Source organism: Paroedura picta, chromosome 3 (genome assembly GCF_049243985.1).
Source record: "Paroedura picta isolate Pp20150507F chromosome 3, Ppicta_v3.0, whole genome shotgun sequence".
NCBI lineage: Eukaryota > Metazoa > Chordata > Lepidosauria > Squamata > Gekkonidae > Paroedura > Paroedura picta.
Window position 1 is genome coordinate 146,066,067 of NC_135371.1, and position 24,251 is coordinate 146,090,317.

Genomic DNA, 24,251 nt, shown 5'->3' on the forward strand with positions numbered 1-24,251 from the left:
CCCAAAAAGATGGTTGTGGTGCGAAAACTAGTGTTTGGACCCAGCACCACTTTATGTCTTCTTGTAGGGGGCAGTCTCCAAAATGTATGGATGGAGTGGTCCAAAGATTGTTTTGGGGTGCAGCCTGGCCCCAGTGTCTGCCTCTATTTGTCCTGGGAGCACCCCACTTTGGAGCAGCTGGCACAAGCACTGCGTTTTGGACCAGGAAACATCATATTTCCCCTTGAAGGGGAGCGTCCCTGAAAGTGGGGTATATTAATTTTGGAGGTCTAAACCTTGAGGTTTTGAGCTTTCAAACTGTCCTCAATGTTTTGGGTTGAATTCATGAATAAGTCATGAATTAGGAGTGAATAAGTAACTGGGAACCAACTTCAATCTCCTAGTTATTCTACTAATGCTGGTTTTGGACTTTTCATATGAACGTAGAGTATCATTTTTGTAGGGCTGCCAGGTCCTCCCTGGCCACCAATGTGGAGTGGGGTAGGAGCTGACCATGTGTGTGAAGGAAGAGTGCCATGGAGGAATGGTGGCAAGCAGGGAGTATTAAGACCCAGATTCAAATCCTAGCCATGCCTATGTGCATTGAGTGACCTTGGGCTCAACAAAAATTGAGTCCAATAGCACCTTTAAGACAACAAAGATTTATTAAAGGTACGAGCTTTCGAGTGCATTCACGCTTCCTCAGACTAAATGAACAACCATCATAACTGTAAAGATATAAGGCAAAATAAATTGTGGCAAAGTAATCAACTGTGTCATAATATCAAAATTACGCCATATGATAATTTTTTGCTAAAACAGCTAATCAGTCCTTTTGAGTTCAGTTGTAGTTCACAAAACACTGGAGAAATAAAACTGTCTATGTTGGTATTTAATGGCATACTCTTTCCCAGTTGTGAAAAGAAATAGTTAACAGAGACTAGTTGCTGGCCCCATCCGTCTCCACCCAAGCATGGAAGTATCCCTGCAAGTGACAAGCTGTGCTGGCAAATTATCTTGTCCTGAGAACAGAGAGTTAAATTCAAAATTACACTACATATTACTAATATTATATTACATTCACATTGTCCTAAATAAAATAAATTAAAAAGAAGAGGGCCTTAGGCTAGTTACTATTTCCGCCTAACCAATCCATTATGAGCATAAAATGCAGGGGAGAGCCATATGAGTCAGCAAGAGTTCTTAGGAGAAAGGGTAGGATGTAAACGTCGTAGACAATAAATAATCCCCCCTTATATTATACACCCGTAATCCCTACTGAATAACTCCCGGGGTATAAAGTTTTCCTTCCGCACTGTGCCTTGTGCTGGCAAGCGTTTGGCAACAGTTTCAGGCGAAAAAATAAAAGCAACCCACTCGCAGGCATCAGAAGAAGGACTGAAGTCCATGCTTCTTCCTTGCCAAAACTACAATTCCCATAAATCCTGAGCCTTAGAGTGTAAAAGGCGTGGCCTCTCTTAATTGGCTACCGGTGGACAAGTGGAAACTCATTACTCCCGCGCTTTTTTTTTCTATTTCTTTTTTATCGATATGGCCGAATTTGAACCTCGTTCTCTGCCTGACTTGTTGCCACTCTATTATCGCCGCATTTTCCCCTTTGGTGCTTACGGGAGGTGGCTGCTCTATGGTGACGGTAAACGGTGGGGTTGGAATATTTGGGATCCGGGTGCCCGGGAAACCAGAAAGCCAGCGGAGCACCGCGCCGGGGGTGGGGGAAATGATGTTGCCAGGCTTCGTTTTCACTTTCAGAAAGAGTTTCTCGTATGGAGAGTACGCTTGAGCATATGCAGAGAAACTTTCATTACTCCGTGTCCAATAATTAGGGGAAAGGCCATTTGCGGGCAGCGGTACGACTCTTTGCTTCTTCACCTTTAGTATCCTAGCAGCCCCCCCCCCCTTCCTCCCAAGCTTGCAACACCGTTTTTGAATGCACGCTCCACGAGCGAAGCAACAGTCTAGATCAGGGGTAGTCAAACTACGGCCCTCCAGATGTCCATGGACTACAATTCCCATGAGACCCTGCCAGCGAATGCTGGCAGGGGCTCATGGGAATTGTAGTCCATGGACATCTGGAGGGCCGCAGTTTGACTACCCCTGGTCTAGATAAAGCAACTTTATTTGTGTAGGCATATTTCCTATATGTGCATAGGGTCCAGAGATCACAGGCGTGCCTCCAATGAGCCCCTTGTGCCTGATGGTACTTGGGCCAGAAGTTGATCTTTGCCTGTGAGTTCATTGAAACGGTGAGCATGAAACTTGGGGCTTCCTAAGCTGCAGTTCTGTCTCTTGAGCTCTGTAATGCGCAATATAGTGAAAGATGTGATCTTCTGCTTTCTTTTTGCAGTGTCAAAGAATTATTTTCAGCGGCGGGAGTTCTCATTCACACTGCATGACGATATTTACGTCCGGTACCAGTCTTTTAACACCCCCCAGGAGCTGGAGAAAGAGATCCAGAAAACATGTCCTTACAAGATTGATATTGGCGCTGTATATTCACATAGGGTATGGAGCGTTTGAGAGCAAGACAACCTATGAGTTAGAAAGGTCTTTGAAATGTATCTGATCGGGCCTCTTTCGTTGAGATGAATATAACTTTAAAACCAGTTCTGTATGGCTTTCATGTTGCACTTTATATAAAGACAAGCAGGGGCATCTTGCTTTCCCCTCAATCCCATACCCCTATGATTTCCTCTTTCTCTTCTCCGGCAGCTTTGACAGACCCTTTCCCAGCTTCTTTCTCTGCTTCCCACCTGTCTACCAACCTACCTTTAAGTGCCTTCTGTGTTCAGCAACAAGGAGAAACAGCTCATGGGAGGGAAGAAGCAAAACTTCTCCCTGGGAAAGGTTGAGCCTAGTTGTGTAGCGGTCACTAGGCTAGGCCCAGTGGTGAAGGTGGTAAGGTTACAGTGGTCACTGCCAGGCATGTCCCCAGAAACTCCTCCATTAGGGTTGTTTTGGTGTCTTAAATCTCCCCCGCTGCTACGCACCATGGCTTTTTCTGTGTAGAAAACAAGCATTTGGAAGGTTCAACAATATTGCTGTGGTTGCATAGCAAACTCTAATGTGGTGATTGAGAGCTAAGTGGGCATTCTTTTCTTAATGCTACTGGCATTGTTTCAATTATTTTGGTATGTTTTAGCCTTTTCTTAAAAAAAAAAAAAGATTTCAAATTTTTCTGCAAACCTGGAATCATCTTTAGGTATTTGTCACACAAACTATTATACCAATTTTAGAGCTAAGAAGAATAGACTCTGACAGTCATTTTCTCAGCTGTTGCCTTAACTGGGGAGAGATTGAGCAGGCTACAATGACAAGTTTCCTGAACTTGCAAAAAGCTCCTTCATGAAGGGCCATCCATGTGAATTACTTTTAAACAATTGAACAATTGACAGCACAAATACAGTGAAATATTATTAGATAATGGTCAGACTTTGTTGTTGCTGTTGTGGAACTGAAATCTAAATGCTTGTAATCAGTTATTTGTTAAGTAATATTCTTTCTGATGTTCTTCTCTGCAGCCTATCCAGCACAACACAGTGCACATGGGAGCCTTCCAGGCTCAGGAAAAGGAACTTGTGTTTGACATAGACATGACAGATTATGATGACGTCAGACAATGCTGCAGGTATTTTTATTTCTTATCTGGGTTAGTGCTGTGGAGGTAAGCAGGCTGCGTTGGTGGAATATCATGATCCTGAAAACTGAAAAGGGAGGTGTGTAGAGTATTGATAATTCCTTCTCAGCTCTACTTTCAAAAGACATTATATTTTGGTATCTTGCAGTGCTTGAGGACTAGCAACTTGTATTTGATCTTTATTATTTACTAGCTTCAAAGCCCATTCCTAAGAACGGGCCTTGAAAGGGTCCCCTTCCCTGGCCCCTAGCCAGGCAGCCTAAGGTGGCTTTGGGTCGCAGCTCACAGCTGGAGCAAATGGGGCGGGCAGGGGCTGGACAGCTCATTAGCAGGCTGGGAGGCCCTCATTAGCAGGCTTGCTTAGCAGGCAGGGAGGCCCTTGTTAGCAGGGAAGCCCTCATTAGTTGGTCCAGCCTAGCAGGCCAGGAGGCCCTTGTTAGCAGGCCCTCCACCACGACCCTGTGGCCAGGGCCCTCTCCCCTGCTGGCTGCTGGCTCCAGGCACTCCAGGCACTGAGGTGTGTCTGGGAGCAAAGAGGCTAGAGTCCAGGGACAGAGGGTGGGAGCTGATTGGCCTATTCCAACTTGGACAGCCGGACACGTTCCACTCCCCAGACTGTTTCACAAATATATAGAGGAACCATGGATAAGGATTTGTGCCCTGTGTTTTCTGTACATGAGTAGTTTCTGATACTTAATAGATGTCTTAAGGATTCTTTGTTGTTAAGGGAGCCTATTTTCTTGCAGCTTGGAGGCAAGTGTAAGGAAAGTGCTCTGTTCCCCAGGGGAACAAGATAACAAAAGCCTTCCCATTTTGTTACCCAAACTGAACCCTGGAGGAGGGGGAGGATTACCTTTTTACTGGGTTTTCAGATGAATGAACAAGTGATCTTTTATTGTGTGTATGGAGCACACAGAGCAGTGTTCCCAGAGAAAAAGTTCCCACAGCAGTGTTCTCAGAGAAAAAGTAAACTAAATGAAATTGTTGTTCACTAGCAGTCAATCATGCCACTGTCAGCACCGTGATAAGCCATAGCAAAACAATCCATGCTCTTCTTCCCAAATTCGCCCATCCAAGTACATATACTTTATGGATAGAGGTAAGGATGAGGAATAGAATCATAGAATCATAGAGTTGGAAGGGGCCATCTAGTCCAACCCCCTGCTCAACGCAGGATCAGCCCTAAGCATCCTAAAGCAAATGAGACAAGAGACAAGACAATGAGAAAAGAGAAGGAAGGGCGTTCAGGTGGGTGATACTACCTGATCCAAAGGTATGTGTGGGGTTGAGAATTGTGGGGAGTCTGTGCAACAGAAATCCAAGGCAGCAGAATATTGAGAAGTCCTCTAGAGTAGCGATCCCCAACCTGTGGGCTGCGGACCACATGTGGTCCTTCGACTAATTGGAGGTGGGCCCCAAAGGACGCCTTCTTCCTCCCCCCCGGCCCTTTACTTCATCCCCCCCAGGCCCTTTACAACACACTTCCTTGTTGTGCCATGTCTGTATCTTATTTTGAAGGGATGTTTAAACATTACCATAGCGATCAGAGAGCTTTAGGGCAGTGGTTGAGAGTAGAGGAATAAACTACCCCCCCCACCGGGCCTCAGTAAAAGGCGTTGAGTGGTCCCCGGTGAGTGGTCCCCGGCGTTGAGTGGTCCCTGGTGATAAAAAGGTTGGGGACCACTGATCTAGAGCAGTTGTAGGAGTATCCAGGTAGTCAGAGAATCTGACATGCAGCTCACTGACCTGTGCTGGCCTTTATTTGGGGCAGTGCCCATTGCTTTACATGAGACCCACTAGCACAGGAATGGGACTAGTCCAAGAAATAAAGTTTGAATTTTATTGAGTAGTTTGAAGATAATTGCTGCCCAAATCTGACAGGAAGATTAGGAAGTGACATTTGATATTTCAAGATGGGGTGATCGTTGGCTGGATTTAGCATATTAAAAAGAACTGAGTGTAAAACTTGTTCCCTTGATGGTTCATTCTGAGTGGAATGGATATTAGGCTGCTTTGATCAATGGTTGGATTGGAGGTGACACTTGTGTTGACTATATTGCTTTGATAAATCATTTGTTGAATCAAGGAATAAGGGCCATTTGTGCCCCTCCTTGCTACTTATCAAATAAGCAAAGTCTACATTGTCTCAATAGCATTTGATAGGTGAAAGGGGAAAGGAGTTTTGCTGCCATCTTTAATTTAGTGCTGCTTCCCTTTCCCTTTTCTTCTCAGCCTGCTTTGGTAGAATTGTTTTGTTCTGATTTTAAGTCTCTTCCATTTTATGGCAACGTAATAGTTATTGCATGAGCCTCTTGTGGCGCAGAGTGGTAAGGCAGCCGTCTGACAGCTTTGCCCATGAGGCTGGGAGTTCAATCCCAGCAGCCGGCTCAAGGTTGACTCAGCCTTCCATCCTTCCGAGGTCGGTAAAATGAGTACCCAGCTTGCTGGGGGGTAAAGGGTAATGACTGGGGAAGGCACTGGCAAACCACCCCATATTGAGTCTGCCATGAAAACGCTAGAGGGCGTCACCCCAAGGGTCAGACATGACCCGGTGCTTGCACAGGGGATACCTTTACCTTTAATAGTTATTGCAAGCTTCCTTATCCTCTATGATAAGTAAATGGAGTGAGACTGTTTTCTCTTTTGCTCTCTCTTAAGATCTGCCGAGATCTGCTCCAAATGCTGGACTCTCATGACTCTAGCTATCCGCATTATAGACCGGGCACTTGTGGGTAAGTGGCTTAGGGCACACAATGGCTGCTGTAGGACTATCTGTTTCAGTAAACTTTCCTATGGAGACGCACCAAAACCAGAATGTCTTCCAGAATGTTTCTGTCTATGTTTGTACCTCACCTTTGCTCCACGAAGCTCCAAGGAGCTCCAAGGAGCATTAATGACTCCTCCTCCTCTTTTTCATCCTCCCACCAACCTTGTGTGTTTGGTGAGTCTAAGTGAGGATGATGGGCTCAGAGTCTGAGAGAGCTTCACAGCCAACCCCTGGTCTGACACATAACCATTAAACCATGTTGTATCTGTGTGTGGTGTGGGGGCATTTTCATTGTAATAATCTGACCTACCTAAGGGTTCTGTCAAAGTTATCACTCCTGTTGAAATATTATTCTAGCTGATATGTTACATTATGATTATTATATTTGTTATGATGTTCTGTGTAATTACCCTATGACATTTTATGTAAACTGCCTGGAGCTCTATGGAAGGGCATTATCAAAATCTAAATAAATAATAATAATAATAATTACTATATTTACTTATTCAGTGCCAACCATGTGTTCAGATGCTTAAAGGGAAGTTGTTGAATAAAGAAAAAGGGCATAAAACAAGGAACAAAAGGATTAAAAGTGGGTCCCAGAATGCAAATAAAACGAGTTCCTGGTCTGAGATGGTAGACAGATTTTTTTTCCTATGCTGATACTTTCTGTAGTCTTGAAAACTTATTAAGTATTAAGCTCATTTTGCAATTGCTGGACTGGAATTGTTTTATTGTGGGGCACCTGACCCATCCCTCTCCTCTGCCTTTTAATCTGGGGTAGACATGTAGTCAGCCTACTTCTATAACCTTTCCCTCTATTTTGTGGCCTCCATGGTGTTTCTCTGCTTTGGAACAATGATTAGGCCTCTTTCTGCAGACCAAAGTGGTTAGAATATTAAACTACAACCTGAGAGATGTGGGTTAAAAACATACTTTGTCATATAGGTTGCAGTGTGACCTTGGGTCAGTCATTCATACTCAGCCTGACCTAGCTGATGGTGCTGTTCTTAGATATAGAAAGGGAGAGAAGTCATGTAGATTGTCCTGATCTGGTTGGGTGAAGGGTGCAATAAAAATGAATAAATAGACACAGATTGCTGTCTCTTATCTGCAAATTTGTAAACAGTTGCATAGTTTCCTTCTGTCTGTCTCCCAGTCTATTTTGTATCAGTTAATACCACATGGTGAAATATTTGTGTATTTTGTGTTCCTATGCTTCAGAATTATACTGTAGCATTTATCAGTTGTTGACACTGGTATTCAAACAGAGAGAAACAGATGTGGGGAACGTGTCAATACAGACCGGTATCCCCATACCTACGTGAGCCTGTGGGCAATATTATACTATTATTATATATAAGGTTTAAATTCTCAATACTTATAAAATTGATAAATATACTGAAGACTCAGAGGACTTGTCACTGATGAAAGAATCTCATTGAAAACGGATATTACCTGGATTTCGTTTTGACAGAAGTCCTACAGAATAAAGACATAAGGAAAACTACACAAAAAAGGACACTTTTCTTTCTTTTATGAATATATTTATTGTATTGCCATTGGATAGGTCTGTTTCTCTCTGTTTGGTTTAATTAGACCGTCCTTCTTATACTCTTGTATGAAACTGGTATTCATACATATACTGTTAATACTGTAGAAGGAGCTGGTGTAGTGTAGGGGTGATGAGTGATAATTGAGAGCCAGGAGGTTTTAGGTTCTTCATTGTGAGCCATTATTCTCTCAGCCACGGCCCCATCCACCTGCAGGCTCAATAATGCTAACCTGCCTTACATGGTGGTTGTAAGAAAATGTATGTGAAGTGCACAGTGTAGTCACCTTGAGCACTATATATTGTAAATGCTAAAGTATATGCTCAGATTGTGCTATCTGCTCTTTCCCTTCTGCACCTCCAGAGGACTTCGGGATAAAGCACCGCCTCTGGGTGTACTCTGGACGTAGAGGTGTTCATTGCTGGGTGTGTGATGATTCCGTCAGGAAGTGGTCCACAACTCTACGCTCCGCAGCTGTGGAATATCTAAGTCTGGTCAAGGTGTGGTACTTTCAGGAAGGAGGGGGCTGGAATTTGACCGGGGAGGGAGAGACTAATGTTCCACCATTTGCACTGCTGATAAGTCATATCCCAACATACATTAGGAAGGAAGTTGGGCAGAGCATACTGCTGAGAGTGAAATGGATTTTTGGGTACTGTGACAGGAAATAAGGAATTTGGGAGAGGAACTTATCTTAATGTATTCATTCGTTAATGGTAGACCTGTTGCTAGAGCTGTTAATACAAACATAAGAATAGTCATGGGGATTCAGACCATTGGCCCATCTACTTCAGTTTTCTGTTTCTCCCCATAGCCTGTCAGATGCCACAGGGAAGTCCACAAACAAGGCCCACTGGTAACAGCCCTCGCCTGTTGACTGCATCTGATAAACACTGTTCTGCTAAATGGCTAATAGTCAACAATAGAACTATGATCTAATATAAAAGCAGGCTAAGATGTTTAAGAAGTGTAGAGAATAGGCTTGTGCGCTTCAGCAGCCATTCAAGCCCAAGGTGGCCAGCACTGCAGCACAGGGGGGAGGGGCGGCGCTAGGGACAGCGCTGGTGGCGGCACATGACCTGGCACCTGCACACAGGTGCAGAGCTCTGCAAGACCAACATAATGGAATATATTACTATTGCCAGGGTTGGCCATGGCTGTACTTTTAGCGATAGTGTTGTAGCGATAGCTTAGATCCTTCTTATTTCACTGAGTCAGTGGGAATGAGGCCATGCCAGCTTTGATGTTATTTTACACTTTGGATGCTGAAGAAAGTGGAGTCTTGAAAAGAATGGGGCTATTGCAGACCGGACAGAAGAACAGGATCTAGTGCCCCACTCTGAGCCTTTGGGTATCAGTGTTCTACTGCCTGGATACTCCTGGTTCTGAATAGAAAAATGGGCATGAAATCCTATGTTAACGTTTGCATGTTCTTTAACTTTTCTGTAGGGTGGCAATGAGACCACCAAGAAGGTGACCCTCTCTGACCCCATTCACCCATTCATCAGGTCAGTTAATGAGACAATGGAAGACAGTGGGGAATGTGTGGGCTCAGGAATGCATCCTCCATTCTTGTGTGGTTCTTTAAATTATGCTGGAGAAGGGCTATGGTGTGTTGTATCTGATAGAGAAGAGAATGCAAGTTGGTACCATGGATGTCAACAGGAGGCTGCCTTTGATAGCACCTGTTTTGCCGCTGAGTCTTGAACAAGAACAGCCTCTGCATACTTGGGAAAGTATTGGTGGAGCTCTTTGGCTTGTCAAGGTATGCCAAAAAGACACCTGAAGTTCATGCACTCTTGATTGTAGTTCTGCTTCTGAAGTGCAGGTAAGAAAAAGCCTTGCAGTAATTGAGTACTGGCATTCTCACAGGTTAACTAAGAAAACAGCCCTGTGCTTCAATTTAGACTTCTGAGCAAATGAAATGCCAAGGAGTACAGCTTTTCTCACCTCTGCCTAACTAGCAAATTTCCCTCTTATGCAGAATGTTAAACATTTGGGAGTCTCAAGTGTGCCACTGATGTTCTCCATCTTCTTTTTAGGGAGTCAATAAATGTGGTGAAGGAATCCTTTGAAGAATATGCCCTTGTGGGTCAGGACATACTTGGAAGTAAAGACAGCTATGATAAAGTGCTGGCTCTGGTCCCAGAACATATCCTGTGGGGGTACTCTGAAAGGCAGGGGGGGCACGGTACTCGCTAGGGAAAATGGTTTTGAGTGAGTTTTTGGTATCCTGCTTATACATAGGTCAAGATACCTTTGCCAAATAATGATAGGTACCTGAGTTGGTACACAAGACAGGAAGATGCTTCTGCATGACTTTTAGGAAACTCTGGGCTCCTGAGTTTTGATTCAGACAGGATTTCTCAGTGTGAAGTCTGGCCTATACATGGAGCAAAATGTAATGGCAGAATCCAAAGACAGTAGAAATACTCCAGGAAAGTTTTAAAAAGCTCAAAACTAATATATCTATGAGGTTTGAGCCCAACCTATTGCTTTTGTTTGCTAATATCTCTTTGCAGGAGGGATTTTACATAGGAAAGTGTCCAAAGAATGTCACTAATGTACCACATGCACTCAGATAGCCACTGATGTGGAACAGAATTTAGAATATCTGTATATTATCTGGGAGAGCAAAGAATTCTCCTGTTCTAGGCTCCTTGAAATGAATGTGAGCTGAGTCTCATGTTATGTTGGTGTGGGGGTGTGGTAAGTAACTGAGGGGGGCACATTAAATACCAGAGAATATGGCAAAGGAAAAGGCAAAAAAAAAAGGTGAAACTTAAGAAATTAAGTTTTTTTTCCTAACACAATTTGAAAGAAATCCGTTCTGTATGCAAAATGTATGCTACTAGAAAAACATAACAAGTGTGTAAGAATGAATAATATACCTCCTCCCAAAAGCTACCTCCCGTTGTGATTAAAAGTCTATGCAGATTTAAAAAAACATATTGCATGGACAGAAAAACTTGGCTTATTTAAATACATTTACTCAGAAATAACAGTGGGATGGCAAGTAGCTTTAAAGAACATGAGGATGCTATTTGGCTTTCAGCTTCAGGTATAAAATAACTTAAGCCAACCTTCAAACTCCTTAACAACTTGACTACCAGCTCGTGAGACACTGCAGAAGGAATTCGGTAAAAAGCGCAACTCAATCCAGCGCTGGGAGCTTTTGAAAAACAAGACAGAAAAGAACATTGTAAGTAATGGAGTGGGAAGGGGGAAATGTATTTCTCAGGAACTTTGTGAGCAAGGGGTCCCAGCACTGGGGGACAGGGACAGGGCAGCACAGGGTGAACTAAGAGGTTTCAGTTCCTGGTATAGAGACTGACAGCTGGTTTCTGACAGGATGATTCTGTAGCCTGTGGAACAGTAAGCTTTAGCAGCAAGCTGATGGTGAAACTGTTCAGGAGAAGAATTGTGGCTCCTGGGATAAATATAGACAAATATAGAAAATTATCACTTCAGGGCTTTGGGTAAGACTGTCTTTAGCCCAGAAGAGGGCTGGATTTGCAAATAAAGAATCTTTTAAACTCTGCCTTAGGGTGCTGTATGAGAATGGCATCCCTTTTGGGGCAGGCAGTAGGGCCTTCCTGCTCTGTCCTCTGGAGCCAGCTCTGCTTCCCACTTGGAGAGGCTAGGAGAGTACTGAAGTGAATGTGGATGGAGGCTAGCCACCAAAAGGTAGGGACAAGGTTAATGTTGCAGGAGGAAACAGCTTCCCTAATAAGGGCCCAACATGCTACCTGGAACCTCATTCCAGAATGCATCCTGTGGGCCAAAGTCCATCTTGGGAAACTCATCATGGACCATAGGCCAACTTTGACTATCTCTACACAAGGAGATCTTCTGAGCACTACCCACTGAAGCTTTCCAAGTCTTTTGTAAAACTGTTGCTTTTGGCTTTGTAGTCACAGAACGTCCTCTTGAATGGTTTAATGGCACTGTGTAACGATTAACTTACTTCTAGTAAAAATGGAGATGCATAACTCCCAAAGGTGATTTGGGTGTAATCTTTTCTTTCAAGAAAACACAGTGGGAGATCATGTTACAGTACTGCTTTCCCCGGCTGGATATTAATGTTAGCAAAGGAATCAACCATTTATTGAAGAGCCCCTTCAGTGTTCACCCGAAAACAGGTTAGTTTCATGATGCTACAACTTCCTTTACCAAAGACAGAGATTTAATGTAGAGTCAAGTAAAACTTTAATCAGGCAGTTTACAGTGCAATCCTATGTAGAGTTACTGCAGTTGAAAGAAATGGGATTAGTCTGGAGTAACTCTGCATGAGGTTGTACTAGTAGATAACCAACTCAGCCATGAAGCTCAGTGGGTAATATTGGGCCAGGGACTATCAGTCTGATTATCTTCACAAGACTTTTGTGAGGATAAAATGGGACAATTCCATACACATGTCTTTGATCTCCTTAGAATAAGGGCAGAATACAAATTTTAATTATTAAGACAGTGTTTCAAAAATATGGAACTATATTTACTGGTAACCAAAAGAGTCATGATCACCATGTTTGTATATCCTTTTATTTTAAATTAAAGTGACAAGAATTTTCATAAGAACCTTCATACAGTTAACAAGGCTTCCAAAAAGTATCCATGCCTCAGCAAGCAAGCCATGAGTTTGTAGTCCAGAGTAAATGGCATTTAAGATTCTTTATTATATACTACGGTAGGCACTGGCAAACTACCCCATATTGAGTCTGCCATGAAAACTCTAGAGGGCATCACCCCAAGGGTCAGACATGACCCAGTGCTTGCACAGGGGATACCTTTACCTTTACCTTATAATATAGTAACTAGGATCTTCAGTTTTGGACAGGAAATACTAAAATCATATTATCACGTACTATTAGTTTTAGTCAAGGAACTTGGTAATATGTTAATATAAAACAGGGCTGCAAACTTTAGGATTGAGTTGACTGACAGCAAGCTTATGAACTGTTATATTTAATTTGAGGTTACTGATTTAAATAGGTTTAGACTGGAGTCAGTCTGTATAAAGTTGCACTAATTAGTGGGGTAGAAGTCACATTTATATCTTATTAAAGGCGTTTTGACGTGTTGCTGTCACAGGAAATGAAAAAGAAAATATTAAAAATTGACTTAGGTGAAAATGAAAAGGTTAGATGATATAAAAAGAACATGAAGTTATTAGCTGTTATAGCTTGGGATGTAATTTAACTTCTGAATTCACATGAAGCTGCCTTATACTGTATCAGATTGTTGGTCCCTTGACTGTAGCTGTCAAGAGTGTGAGGCAGAGGGCTTTTGCATTACTCATTACCTGAGCCTTATAACTGAAGATGTTGGGGATTGTACTGGGGACCTTCTGCAAAGTAGATGCTCTGCCACTGAGCCAAAACAGTGTGTTGCACTGCAGATTGTGAGCGCTGCAAACCTTGTAGAGTGGGATTTCCTTTTCTTCCCCATCCCAGCTTCCTGAAGTTCTATTTCTGGGGATCAGAATGGAGGGCAAAGTACTATTTCACAGGGGAGGGGGGTATTTGTTAAATCACCCGCACCGATAAAATTTCAAGCCAGAAAACAACAACTGGATACAATACAGAGTGTAACTTGACTCAGTTCCATTGCTAAAGGTCTGACAAGGCAGTCAAGAGATTCTACTTTTTGATTCTACCTTTTGCCTCCTTTAGGCCGTATTTCAGTTCCAATTGACCTGCAGAAACTGGATAGCTTTGATCCATTTGCAGTTCCCACTATAAGGTATGCAGTTCCCACTATAAGGTTGGGGGGAGGGGTTGCATGCTGCGTCTTGTATGTTCTTTATTTTCAATTTTTATTCCACTCTTCCACAAAGCTCAAAGCAGCATACATAATTCTCCCTCTTTCATTTTCTCTGCACACCAGCCCTGTGAGAGGTAGAGCTGGTTGAGAAAGAACGCCTGGCCTAAAGTCACCACAGGAGGTGCAAAATTCTGGCCATAGCACTACACTGGCTCAGTATGAATAAAGAGCAAGTTCTATGTTTCCATCACATAATTAAACTCGGCCCTAGGAGTTTAGTGTTCATAGTTCCAAGTGTGATTTTCCTTAACATATTTTTTGAGTGCATGGGAGACAAGCTGGAACTGTGGAATGGGGTGGGGTTCTTTCCCCTCCCCCACTAGAATGCTGCTTTCCTCTGGTCTAACAAGGAACATAGCAGCTTTCTGGTATTGTTTCCAACTGGGAAATCGGGGTGGGGGGGATCTTAAGAGCCAGCTTGGTGTCGTGGTTAGGAGCGCAGACTTCTAATCTGGCGAGCTGGGTTTGATTTCCTGCTCATCCACATACAACCAGCTGGGTGACCTTGGGCTCGCCACAGCACTGATAAAGTTGTTCTGACCGAGTAGTAATATCAGGGTTCTCTCAGCCTCACCTTTCTCACATGGTATCTGTTGTGGGGAGAGGAAACTCATGAAGCCACCTTATACTGAGTCAGATTACTGGTCTTATCAAGAAAAGTGCAATCTACTTATGCTGGTAGGAGCTTCATAGTAGGACTGGGCGCTTTGGCTGCTTAAGCAGCCATTTCAGCTCGAAGCAGGCAGCACTGCGGTTTGGAGGAGGGGGGGGCGCCGGTGCCAGCATGCCAGTCAGTGCACAAAATACATGCAGGTATTGTGCCTGTGTGTGTGCACTGATTGGTGTGCCGCCAATCCCCACCAGCGCTGCCTGCTTTGGACTGGAACGGTTTGGTGGCCACAGCGCCGAACCCTACATCATAGGGTTTCAGGAGAGACCTTTTACATAGAATCATGGAGTTGGAAGGGGTCATACAGGCCACCCAACCCCCTGCTCAATGCAGGATCAGGCTAAAGCATCCAGGATAAGTATCTGTCCAGTCGCTGCTTAAAGACTGCCAGTGAAGGGGAGCTCACCACCTGCCTAAGCAGTTGAAATTTTTTTTCCTGATATCTAGCTGGTACCAGTGAGCTATGGCCTTTGTCCTACTTTGGCTGTATTTGTATCTTTCATTATTAATTAATTAATAATTAAAATTAAAACAAAAATAGAAGTTCCTCAGTGGAATTCAGGAAATTCACATCAGAATTAATGAAAGAGTATAATGATTCAGATGCTTTATATCAGTGGTTCTCAACCTTCCTAATGCCGCAACCCTTTAATACAGTTCCTCCTGTTGTGGTGACCCCCAATCATAAAATTATGCAAGTGTTCTTTCACAGAAATTAAACTGAAACTGACCAAAGGCGTGAAGATCCCTTGTTCATGATTGTATATAAACTGGTTATAAATTGTATATAAATTGGCAGGCACCTTCAGGAGGAGCAGCAACAGTGGTGACACCCCCCCCCCCCCCCGCCAAGCTGCTCGCCCTGCCATGACCCCTGTGAAAGGGTCATTCAAGCCCCAGGTTGAGAACCACTGCTTTATATTATAGCATTACAATTCACAAAGTTGGTTTTTGTTTCTGAGCAGTCACTGTAAATCTGTCTGCTCTTTGTCACAAAGGCAGTAAAAATACCGTATTTTAGGTCGATTAGAGCTGGGTTAGCCCAAGCTAATTAAGCTAGTTAGAGCCTCTTGTGGCGCAGAGTGGTAAGGCAGCCGTCTGAAAGCTTTGCCCATAAGGCTGGGAGTTCAATCCCAGCAGCCGGCTCAAGGTTGACTCAGCCTTCCATCCTTCCGAGGTTGGTAAAATGAGTACCCAGCTTGCTGGGGGGTAAAGGGTAATGACTGGGGAAGGCACTGGCAAACCACCCCGTATTGAGTCTGCCGTGAAAACGCTAGAGGGCGTCACCCCAAGGGTCAGACATGACTCGGTGCTTGTACAGGGGATACCTTTACCTTTACCTTAATTAAGCTAGTTAGGTCATCGAAATAAGACTCTACTCCCAAAGGATGCTTTGAATGGTTTGTCACTTTCAGAACAAAGAACAGCAGCATTGTGTAGGATGCTGCTTAAGTCTAGCATACAAGTTGCAGGTTTCTGGCACAGAACTAGAGTTGTTGTATGTCTTCAATACAATGCTTCCATCTCAACAGCAATGTCAGTACAGAGGCAATACGCAGTCATCCTGCCCAAAGTTGCCAGTGCTTCATGTGCTGTCTGATGGGAAAGGTTTTTTTTTGGGGGGGGGTGGACAAAAAGGGATCATTGCTAACTGTAGGCTCCTCAGCAGTGTAATGCCCATCTGCCACTGCCACTGCCAACATGGAATTTTTATCACTGCATTGGACAGAAGTACATTAAATGTCATCTTTCAACACCAATGAATGAACTTAAGCCAACTTTGTGAATTCTCTTTTGTTTTTTTGCTGTGTTTAGCCAACTCTGTCATGAACTGGATAAAACTGGCAACGATCAAGGGGATGAAGAACAAAATGAAGGGGAGGTAGAAAGCTCTCGCAGGAGTAGAGGTAGGTGCAAAAGGCCCTGAGAAATCTCTAACCTGACTGTTATGATTGCTATGATTTTCTTTATTCTCAGGGATGTGTGTATTAAACACTAAAATTGTCTGCGTCTGGAAAATCCAAAATTCTGCATCAATGTTTGTTTTGTTTATAAATTATGAAAAATGTTCTACTACTTTATATAATTTATGCCAGTTTTCCTAGTCATAGGGAGGGTTGACCAATGAATATCTTATTTGAGGTTTCTGAGAAATAGGCAGATTTTGTCCATGCAGTCTAAATACTAATTTCTAACTCATATCTAATAGCCGTAGGTGTCCCCATCCCCATAGATATTCCCTCCCCCACTGCAGATTTTTTAAAGAAATTATCTTCTAGAGCAGTGGTCCCCAACCCCTGGTTCATGGACCGGTACCGGGCTGCGGCTCCTCCTCATCCCCCTCCACAACTGCTGCCTCAGGGGCTGCCCTGCCACTCTGCCCCCGGCTCACCTTTGGTGCTCTCCAGCAGCCGCCATGGCTGGGGCTTCCCCTTGGCGTGGCACTGCACAGCTACTGCTGGCAGTGCCTCCTAGCGGGTGGTAGGAAGTCAGGGGCGCCAGCAGGAAAGCAAGTGGAGCAGGGGATCAGGCGGAGGCGACGTCCCTCAGCAAAAAACTACCCCCCCGGGCCTCAGTAAAATTCTCAAGTGTTGACCAGTCCCTGGTGATAAAAGGTTGGGGACCACTGTTCTAGAGGAGATATTTTCATTGTGCTTCATATAGTATTTTCTGTCAAGTTTGCTGAGGAACTTGGGGTCTTTCCCAGGTATCTGCAGAATGAAAAATTCACTCAAGGTCTGGTTATCATGGAATGATGAGGGTTTTTTTAAAGAGTCAGAGTACTTTTATTGGCATAAAAATCATAGAGTTGGAAGGAGCATAATGCTATGAGGCCTCTTAAACTGGTCCAACCCACTGAAAATGAAGACGGGCAAGGACTCCTTCAAATTGCAGATACCTGACAGCTTCCCAATCCTTTCTGGAATTAGTGTAAAATCAGAGATCCTCACCCTTCTGAGGGTTCTGAAAAAATGCACAGGGTCTCCCTGAATGATAGGGAGAAGCTAAGATCTAGAGAGGAGGGTAGAAGTTCCCCTTCTGGTAAAATAGGACTTCAGATTTTTTTAAAATTCCAGTGACAAGCACATTTGTTGATCCCTACTTTCCCAGTCCCTTGAGCATTTGAAAGCAGCTGCTTCAGGAAGGTATTTCCCTCTCGGGCTGTGTTATATAAGAAAGTTACTTCATTATTCTGTTTAAATGATTCAGGCTGTTCATTCTATACTGAACTAACTTTTGTCATTCTCTCCCCCTCCTCCCCCCCAAAAAAATCTTCTAGACTGCAAGAAAACCTCTCTGGCTCCATATGTGAAAGTTTTTGAACGGTTCCTTGAGGAGATGGATAGATCTCAGAAAGAGGAAAGTCCTAAGCCTAGTGGTAAGGGTTATGCTTGAAAAAAATGCATCAGGTTGTACTTTCTGTCTCTGTGCTGCCTGTGATGGTATCCAAGTCACAGTTGCCTATGTGGGATCATTTTAACAGGGTTCCCACAAGCAGCTTCCTTCAAAAGCAACAGAGCTTCACTGTATCAAACAGAGACTCTGCTTAACTCTGTAGTGCCCCTGAGTTTTACAATTTGATCAAATGTTTCTAATATCTATTGATGGAGTTTAGCTTATTTTATTGTGTGAATTAAATTTGGGGTGGAACTGCATGTTCTAAGAAATGCTATCAGAAACAGCAACCTTGAGTTCCATTTCTCCCTGTACAACATGTTAATACAATTTCTATTGTGTCTATTATGCTGCCCCATTAGTTCCAGTCAAACAGGGCCAAGGTAATGCACAGGGAAGCTGCACTCCAAGTCAGGGGGGGAGTAGGGGGGGGCATGGCACAGTGGCCAAATATTCTGCAGTACCATAATTTTCATCCGATTCCTAGGGACTTCAAACAAAGGACTTAAGTGGGTTTAGAAAGGGGTAACTGCTAGTTAAATGTTGGCTCAAAGACAAAGCTGAACTACTTAATGGAGACACTTTTGAAAATTGTTTGGAATTTCAGTGGATACAAATGAGACGTCTAGAATATGGATGCATTTTTCCTGAAAATAAAAATGTCAATGCTGTACTATCTGTAAGAGTTCCTAATTTGCTTCTGGGCTCAATTAAAAGGGCAGTTCTTTAAAAAGTTCTAAGTAGCTTGGGTCTGGACACAAATGAGCTGAGCCAGTGTAATGGTCTACTTTATCAGAGCCGACAGACACTTCTGGTGGGTCTTTCAGTGTTTACTCTTAGATTGTGGAACTATTCCACTCCTGGAAGTGCAGGTGTTCTCGTCACTCTTGGTCATCTGGCACAACTTTTTTTTTGTTGCCTTTGAAATTATATAATTCCTCCCCCCCCCTCCGACTTTGCTTGCAGTGAGATTATTGTGAATCCAGCTGCCACTATGTTTAGATGACATATGTGTGGTTTTTATAATCTAGTGTTCCTGCCTGTTTGAACTAGTTTGAATTTTTAAATGTTTGATTTTTTAAATTGTGCTTATTAGATTTATCATAAAAAGAGCTAAATGATTTGGAGAGTATAAAGATGACGAGTAAATTCTCTAACACAGTGGTCCCCAACCATTTTATCACTGGGGACCGGTCAACTCTTGACAATTTTACCGAGGCCCGGGGGGGGGGGTAGTCGTTTGCCGAGGGACCTCACTGCCGCCTGAGCCCCTGCTCTGCTTGCTTTCCCGCCGACGCCCCTGATTTTCCACTGTGTGGCAGGGAAGCCCCCAAGGCACCAACCGGGGAGGAGGACGAGGAGGAGCCGCGGCCCGGTACCGACTAATCCACGAACTGGTCCAGGTCTCTGGACCAGGGTTTGGGGACCACTGCTCTAGCAGACAGTTCTAGAGAAAAGAACTTCATTGTTTTTGCAAAGGTGTAACTGCTTAAGGATTACACAGTAAATGAATAAATGTGGCCTGAAGATGCAGAGTCTAAAAAATATGAGAACTAAAAGACCACTAATGGTGAAAGTGCCCTCAAATCATAGTTCATTTATGGCAATCCCATAGGGTTTTCAAGGCAAGAGATATTTTAAGGTGGTTTGCCATTGCCTTCCTCCACATCACAGCTATGGTACTCCTTGGAGGTCTCCCATACAAATATTAACCAGGCCTGACCCTGCTTAGCTTCCAAGATCAGATTAGCCTGGGCCATTTGGGGGGGGGGGGACAATGTTGCTAGCTGCTTTAGGTGATATAATCTGCTTTTTCAAAATGTATATATTTTTTAACCTTGAAATTTTCCACATTTACTACCTCTTACAATAACAACCATGTCAGATTCTTGAGTTCAAACAGATTCCATTTATCTCCTCTCTTTTCTTTCAGATGCACAGATGGATTTCTGAAGTTTTGCAACTATGGATGGACAGTAATCCTGCCGCATTCTCTGTATCCAGAAAAGCCATCAAGTGCAAACTGTACCATTCTTGGCTGCTTTGTTGTTTTCTTGAGCTAGCCAATCCAGTATCCATCTTTTTACTAGGGAGGAAGGGAGTCATAAAAGTAGACTTGGTAGTTCAAAACTTAGCAGGCACGAGAGAAAAAACAAATGTTTTACTTGGAACTGCTTGCAAGATCAAAAGCAAAAGTGTTTTTGTTTGTTTGTTTTAATTATCCATGATATGGAAGTGTATCTTATTTGGTAGCAAACAAAGGCTGTTGTAAAGACATACTGTTTGAAAGAGAAATGTGTTTTTCTCTGTCAGTGAACTTCTCTGGTTCATATGTGGAAGGATGAAGGATCTGTAAAGATACAGAAGTGATTAAGGGATAAAGGAATTCAATAAGTAACTGAAAATTGTGCTAACAGTTAATTAAGATTATGGAAACCTATGTTCAAATCCCACTCATTTGTTTGAAAAGTGCAAAATGACAGCCTGGATCAAGACAACATTTTCGACAAATGGAAAACACTAAATAAGGAGAACAGAATCCCTACCCCCCACACCCATTGCTGCCCAATAATGTTGTATTTGGGAAACTGGAGACCCTCAGGAATGGCACAAGGGTAAAATCAGGAGCCTGCAGCAAGAAGGGGAAATTGGCAGAAATTACACTCTCGCTTCCATTAGCAGAAAATTTAGTCTGGATCCAACCTATTATATGTACAAACATTTGGGACATGCCAAGGTGGCCCTATCTGTATCTGGTATTTTTGGCTTAGAATTTGGTTAGTTTACAGTCAAGATACTAGTTCTCTTAAGCATATTTTTAATATTCTAAGTAGGAATTTGATTAATTTTGTCTTATTTAAACTGCATTCATCTTCAAAGACTTTTTGTAAAAAATACATTTCATAAATTAAAGGTCCACAAAGTTACTAGCCTTATTCATTCATCTATGTGAGCATCCTGTACTCTGCAGGAAAGCCTCCTCAGGCCTTCCTTGGGCTGGTCCTTTCAGGCCTCAATTGTGCAACTTGAGAACTTAAGACTGGAGTCAAGGACCTGAAGTACAGGGCTTGCACCTAGAATGATTGAACCAGCAAAGCAGCTTTCCGTAGCCTAACCTCAGCTGCTGGAACTCTTAGAGCTGTGCTGGGCTTTGGCCAGGATCAGGTGAAGAAATATTGTGCACTGCCAGGCTCTTGGATGGGGTTGTGTTCTCTCAGTCAAGCATGCAACCTCCTTGACCCAAGCCTTCTTCCAAGACTATGAAAATGGGTTCATAGCCTGCCCTATGGAGGCCTGGTTGCTATTTCAAGGGTTGTGGGTGAGGTCTCCCTTGTAGGCTCTGCAGGCTTCTGATAGGGGAGCCTCTGGTGCTGTGTTGTTGACAGACAGTATGGCAATGCTAGGCCCTCTGACCTCCTCAGCCTCTTTCCTTCAGGACTCTGAGTCAGTTTAAAACATGCAGCCTCCCCTACCCACCTAAAAGACACAGGAAACATCAGGGGAAGGCCTTATGCTCTGTTAGTTCCTGTCTGAGAAAGGATGCTAGATTAGGGATGGTGTAAAAGCCAGAATGGGCATTAAATAAATAACACTAAACAAATAACAGTTGATGTGAGTGCCAATTATGGAAATGTTGAATTGCTCTGGGTTGTGCAGCAATGATCAGCTTGAACTGAACAAGGAAAAGCAAGGGCATAAGCCTGACTACCAAATATAGATTAGTTCAATCTATCATATTTCCAATAGCCACCTACGCCTGTGAAAGTTGGATGATGGAAAATATACAAGAGAAGAATCAATTCATTTGAACTCTGGTGTTGGAGAAGGCTTCTGTGAGTTCCATAGACAGCAAGTCATGAACAAGGAAATACTACAGCACATAAAGTTTGATACATCATTGGTAGGCAAAATCATGAAACTCTGTCTCACTTCCTTTGGCCATACCATATAATCGAAAAGTGGAGAAAGCAATGATGCTAGGATTGGTCAATAGAAAAAGGAAATCAATATGACAAAAGGTGCAGTGGTTTGATGCAATTGAGGTGAACACTGACCAGAACATTTAACGGTTGAAGGAGACAGTGTGGGATCGTGGATCATGGTGACGGCTGTGCCATGGGATCGCCAAGAGTCAGGCACAACTGAATGGCTGACAACCACCACCATTCAAGTACAAAAAAGGGATGCATAACAGACACTGGATAGCAATATTTTAGAAATGGACTGAAATAAATGCTTGTATTAACCTTTTTCCAGCCAAAATGGCTCCTGAGCAGTCCATAACAGGCTGCAATGGGCATTAAACAAATAATAGTACTATGAAAAACAAACCAATTGAAGAACAGTACTAGAAAGGGAAACATTGAAATGTCATGCTTTTATTAACCCACTGGCAGCCAAATTTATCCAGACTAGGGATTCTATAAACAATAGTACTACAATGGGCATTAGCACTACAAAAATAATGGGATGTATTAGACACTTGAGAAAAACAGACTATAACTGGATAATTTTGGTCCCAAGGCAAGAATGTCAGATTGCACACCCATAGTTTCATAGTTGTTTTGGTGTAATGATAAATATGCAAATAAAAAATATTTATTTAGTCATGAGATCTGCACACAAATAAAGCATAAGTAATGCAAACTTATTTTTAAATATACAAAATTAAAACTACATTAGGCATGATCATTTTTTACAGTTGTACTTTTTGTTCTTTCAGTGAGGTAAATTCATCAATGATTGCATCATCAGAATTAATATTTGTTACCTCGGGTTCTGTTGAGCAGATGTCCATGTTTATTAACCTCTTCTGACCCATGGATGCTTAAAGGTAGTATTTAATATTTTAAGCTTACTGCAGCTTTTTTTCACAAGAAGCCAGTTACTGGCAGGCAGAGGAATATTTTAACAGCAATTTCTAAGTTTGGGTAACATTCAACCAGATTATATTAATTAATGATCTGGAGAAGTTCCCAACTAGGAGAGGAAACACCTGGAAACAATGTAACATCTGAAGTTTAAAATCCAATTTCTAACAAAATTTCTGAGACATTCAAATTGCTGGAATGTTTAAAACATAAAACCACTACTGCTTTTTTAAAATGAGAGATGGAATGAAGAAACCGACTGGAACCAATAGCACTAAGAGCCAGTTTTGTAGTGGTTCAGAGTGGTGGCTTCTAATCTGGCAAGCCTGGCTTGATTCCTCAGTCCTCCACATGCAGCCAACTGGGTGACCTTGGGCTAAGTCACAGCTCTGTTAGCAACTGTTCTCACAGAGCTGTCAGCTACGCTTACCTCACAAGGTGTCTGTTGGGAGAGGAAGGGAAGGCAAGGCAAGGCAATTGTAAGCTGCTTTGAGGTTCCTGGTGGTGAAAAGTGGCCTAGAAAAGGTTAATAACTATGCAACAGTTCCACATTTTCATTTTTCAAATATTGCCCATCCCACTGTTTTTGGCACTACTATTGTTTGTTTAATGCCCGTTCAGACCCTTTCCAAAATGTTCTGGAGATATTTTGGCCCAGAATGGATTAATAAGTACACAAAATCCACACATTTTTATTTTCAAAACATTGTTCTGGAGTGCTTTAACGCACCACATTGTTTTCAATGATGCTATTATTGGATGCCCTTTCCGGTTTGTTCCATTGCCGTTTTGGCCTGGAAAGGGCTAATACATTTGCGACAGTGCCATGTTTCATGTTTAAAATATTGTCCTTGAATGTCTCTAATGCATCCCACTATGTTGGGCGGTACTGTTTGTTGAACTCCCGTTTCCCAAATGGTCGCCCTGGCTACCAGCGACGTTTTACTTCTTCTGGGTCCCCGTATTGAGCCTTCCCCCTTGCGACACCTGCTTTGGCGCCGGCAGAACACGGGACCTTAGACGCCGGAACCGCCTCGCGCTGGGCCAGACGGCTGCAAGTGCTACACGTTGAACCCGGAAGCTCTCCTGCTCGGGGCCGGAAGTCGCCCTCCCTGCCTGTCTCGCTCTCTTTCTGCCGCCATCTTGCGCCCGGCTCGTCTTCTTCAGTGAGTGCCGTCCTTTCTATCCGCCGTCATCCGCTTCGGGAGGCGACCCTGGCCACTCGCTGGAGAGCCGCCGAAGCTGGGGAGGGTTTGGGCCTTTCGAGGGGATGCGTCGTGGGCGGGGTCGAGGCGGGACTTGGCGAGCCGGGGACAGTTCCTCTGGTAGGCCGCTCGAGCCCCCAGCCTTGTTGGTGAGGCCCTCGAGAAAGCGGCTCGTCCATGCGGGGCGGCGGCAGGAGTGCGGGAGAGGCATTCGCGGTAGCGAAGGCGGAGCGGGGTCGCTGCTCCTCAGCGGCTCCCCTGTTGGATTGTGCGAGTGGGAGCGCCCTTGCGGCGGGGAGAAGGGCATCTTCCTTGGGCTTTTCGTTTAGGGG

At 43.5% G+C, this 24,251-nt stretch overlaps 2 protein-coding genes across 11 annotated transcripts in view; both read left to right on the top strand.

Moving 5' to 3' along the window:
* NACA (nascent polypeptide associated complex subunit alpha) overlaps positions 1–24,251 on the top strand; it is a 47,467-nt gene that overhangs the window by 2,475 nt on the left and 20,741 nt on the right. For 4 of the 10 annotated variants that reach the window (XM_077328441.1, XM_077328445.1, XM_077328443.1 and 1 more), the window contains exon 1: positions 23,717–23,880. The exons of 3 other annotated variants lie outside the window; for them this stretch is intronic. The gene's annotated coding sequence lies outside the window, so the exon portion shown is untranslated. Of the gene's footprint in view, positions 1–23,716; positions 23,881–24,251 lie in introns of those variants that run through there. 3 more of the 10 variants (XM_077328448.1, XM_077328449.1, XM_077328451.1) reach the window with 2 other exon arrangements.
* On the top strand, positions 1,457–20,770 carry PRIM1 (DNA primase subunit 1). The gene is made up of 13 exons (XM_077328439.1): positions 1,457–1,633; positions 2,345–2,502; positions 3,519–3,625; positions 6,293–6,366; positions 8,318–8,454; positions 9,404–9,462; positions 9,997–10,104; positions 11,063–11,156; positions 11,985–12,096; positions 13,627–13,696; positions 16,263–16,354; positions 17,728–17,826; positions 19,777–20,770. Exons 1-13 carry the CDS (start codon positions 1,531–1,533, stop codon positions 19,794–19,796), a joined length of 1,233 nt encoding a protein of 410 aa, XP_077184554.1. The 5' UTR covers positions 1,457–1,530; the 3' UTR covers positions 19,797–20,770.

Coding starts and splice junctions, on each gene's coding strand:
- PRIM1 (XM_077328439.1), top strand. CDS start 1,531: ATGGCCGAATTTGAACCTCGTTCTCTGCCTGACTTGTTGCCACTCTAT. Junction 6,367..8,317: donor TATAGACCGGGCACTTGTGG/GTAAGTGGCTTA, acceptor CTGCACCTCCAG/AGGACTTCGGGATAAAGCAC. Junction 11,157..11,984: donor ACAAGACAGAAAAGAACATT/GTAAGTAATGGA, acceptor TTTTCTTTCAAG/AAAACACAGTGGGAGATCAT.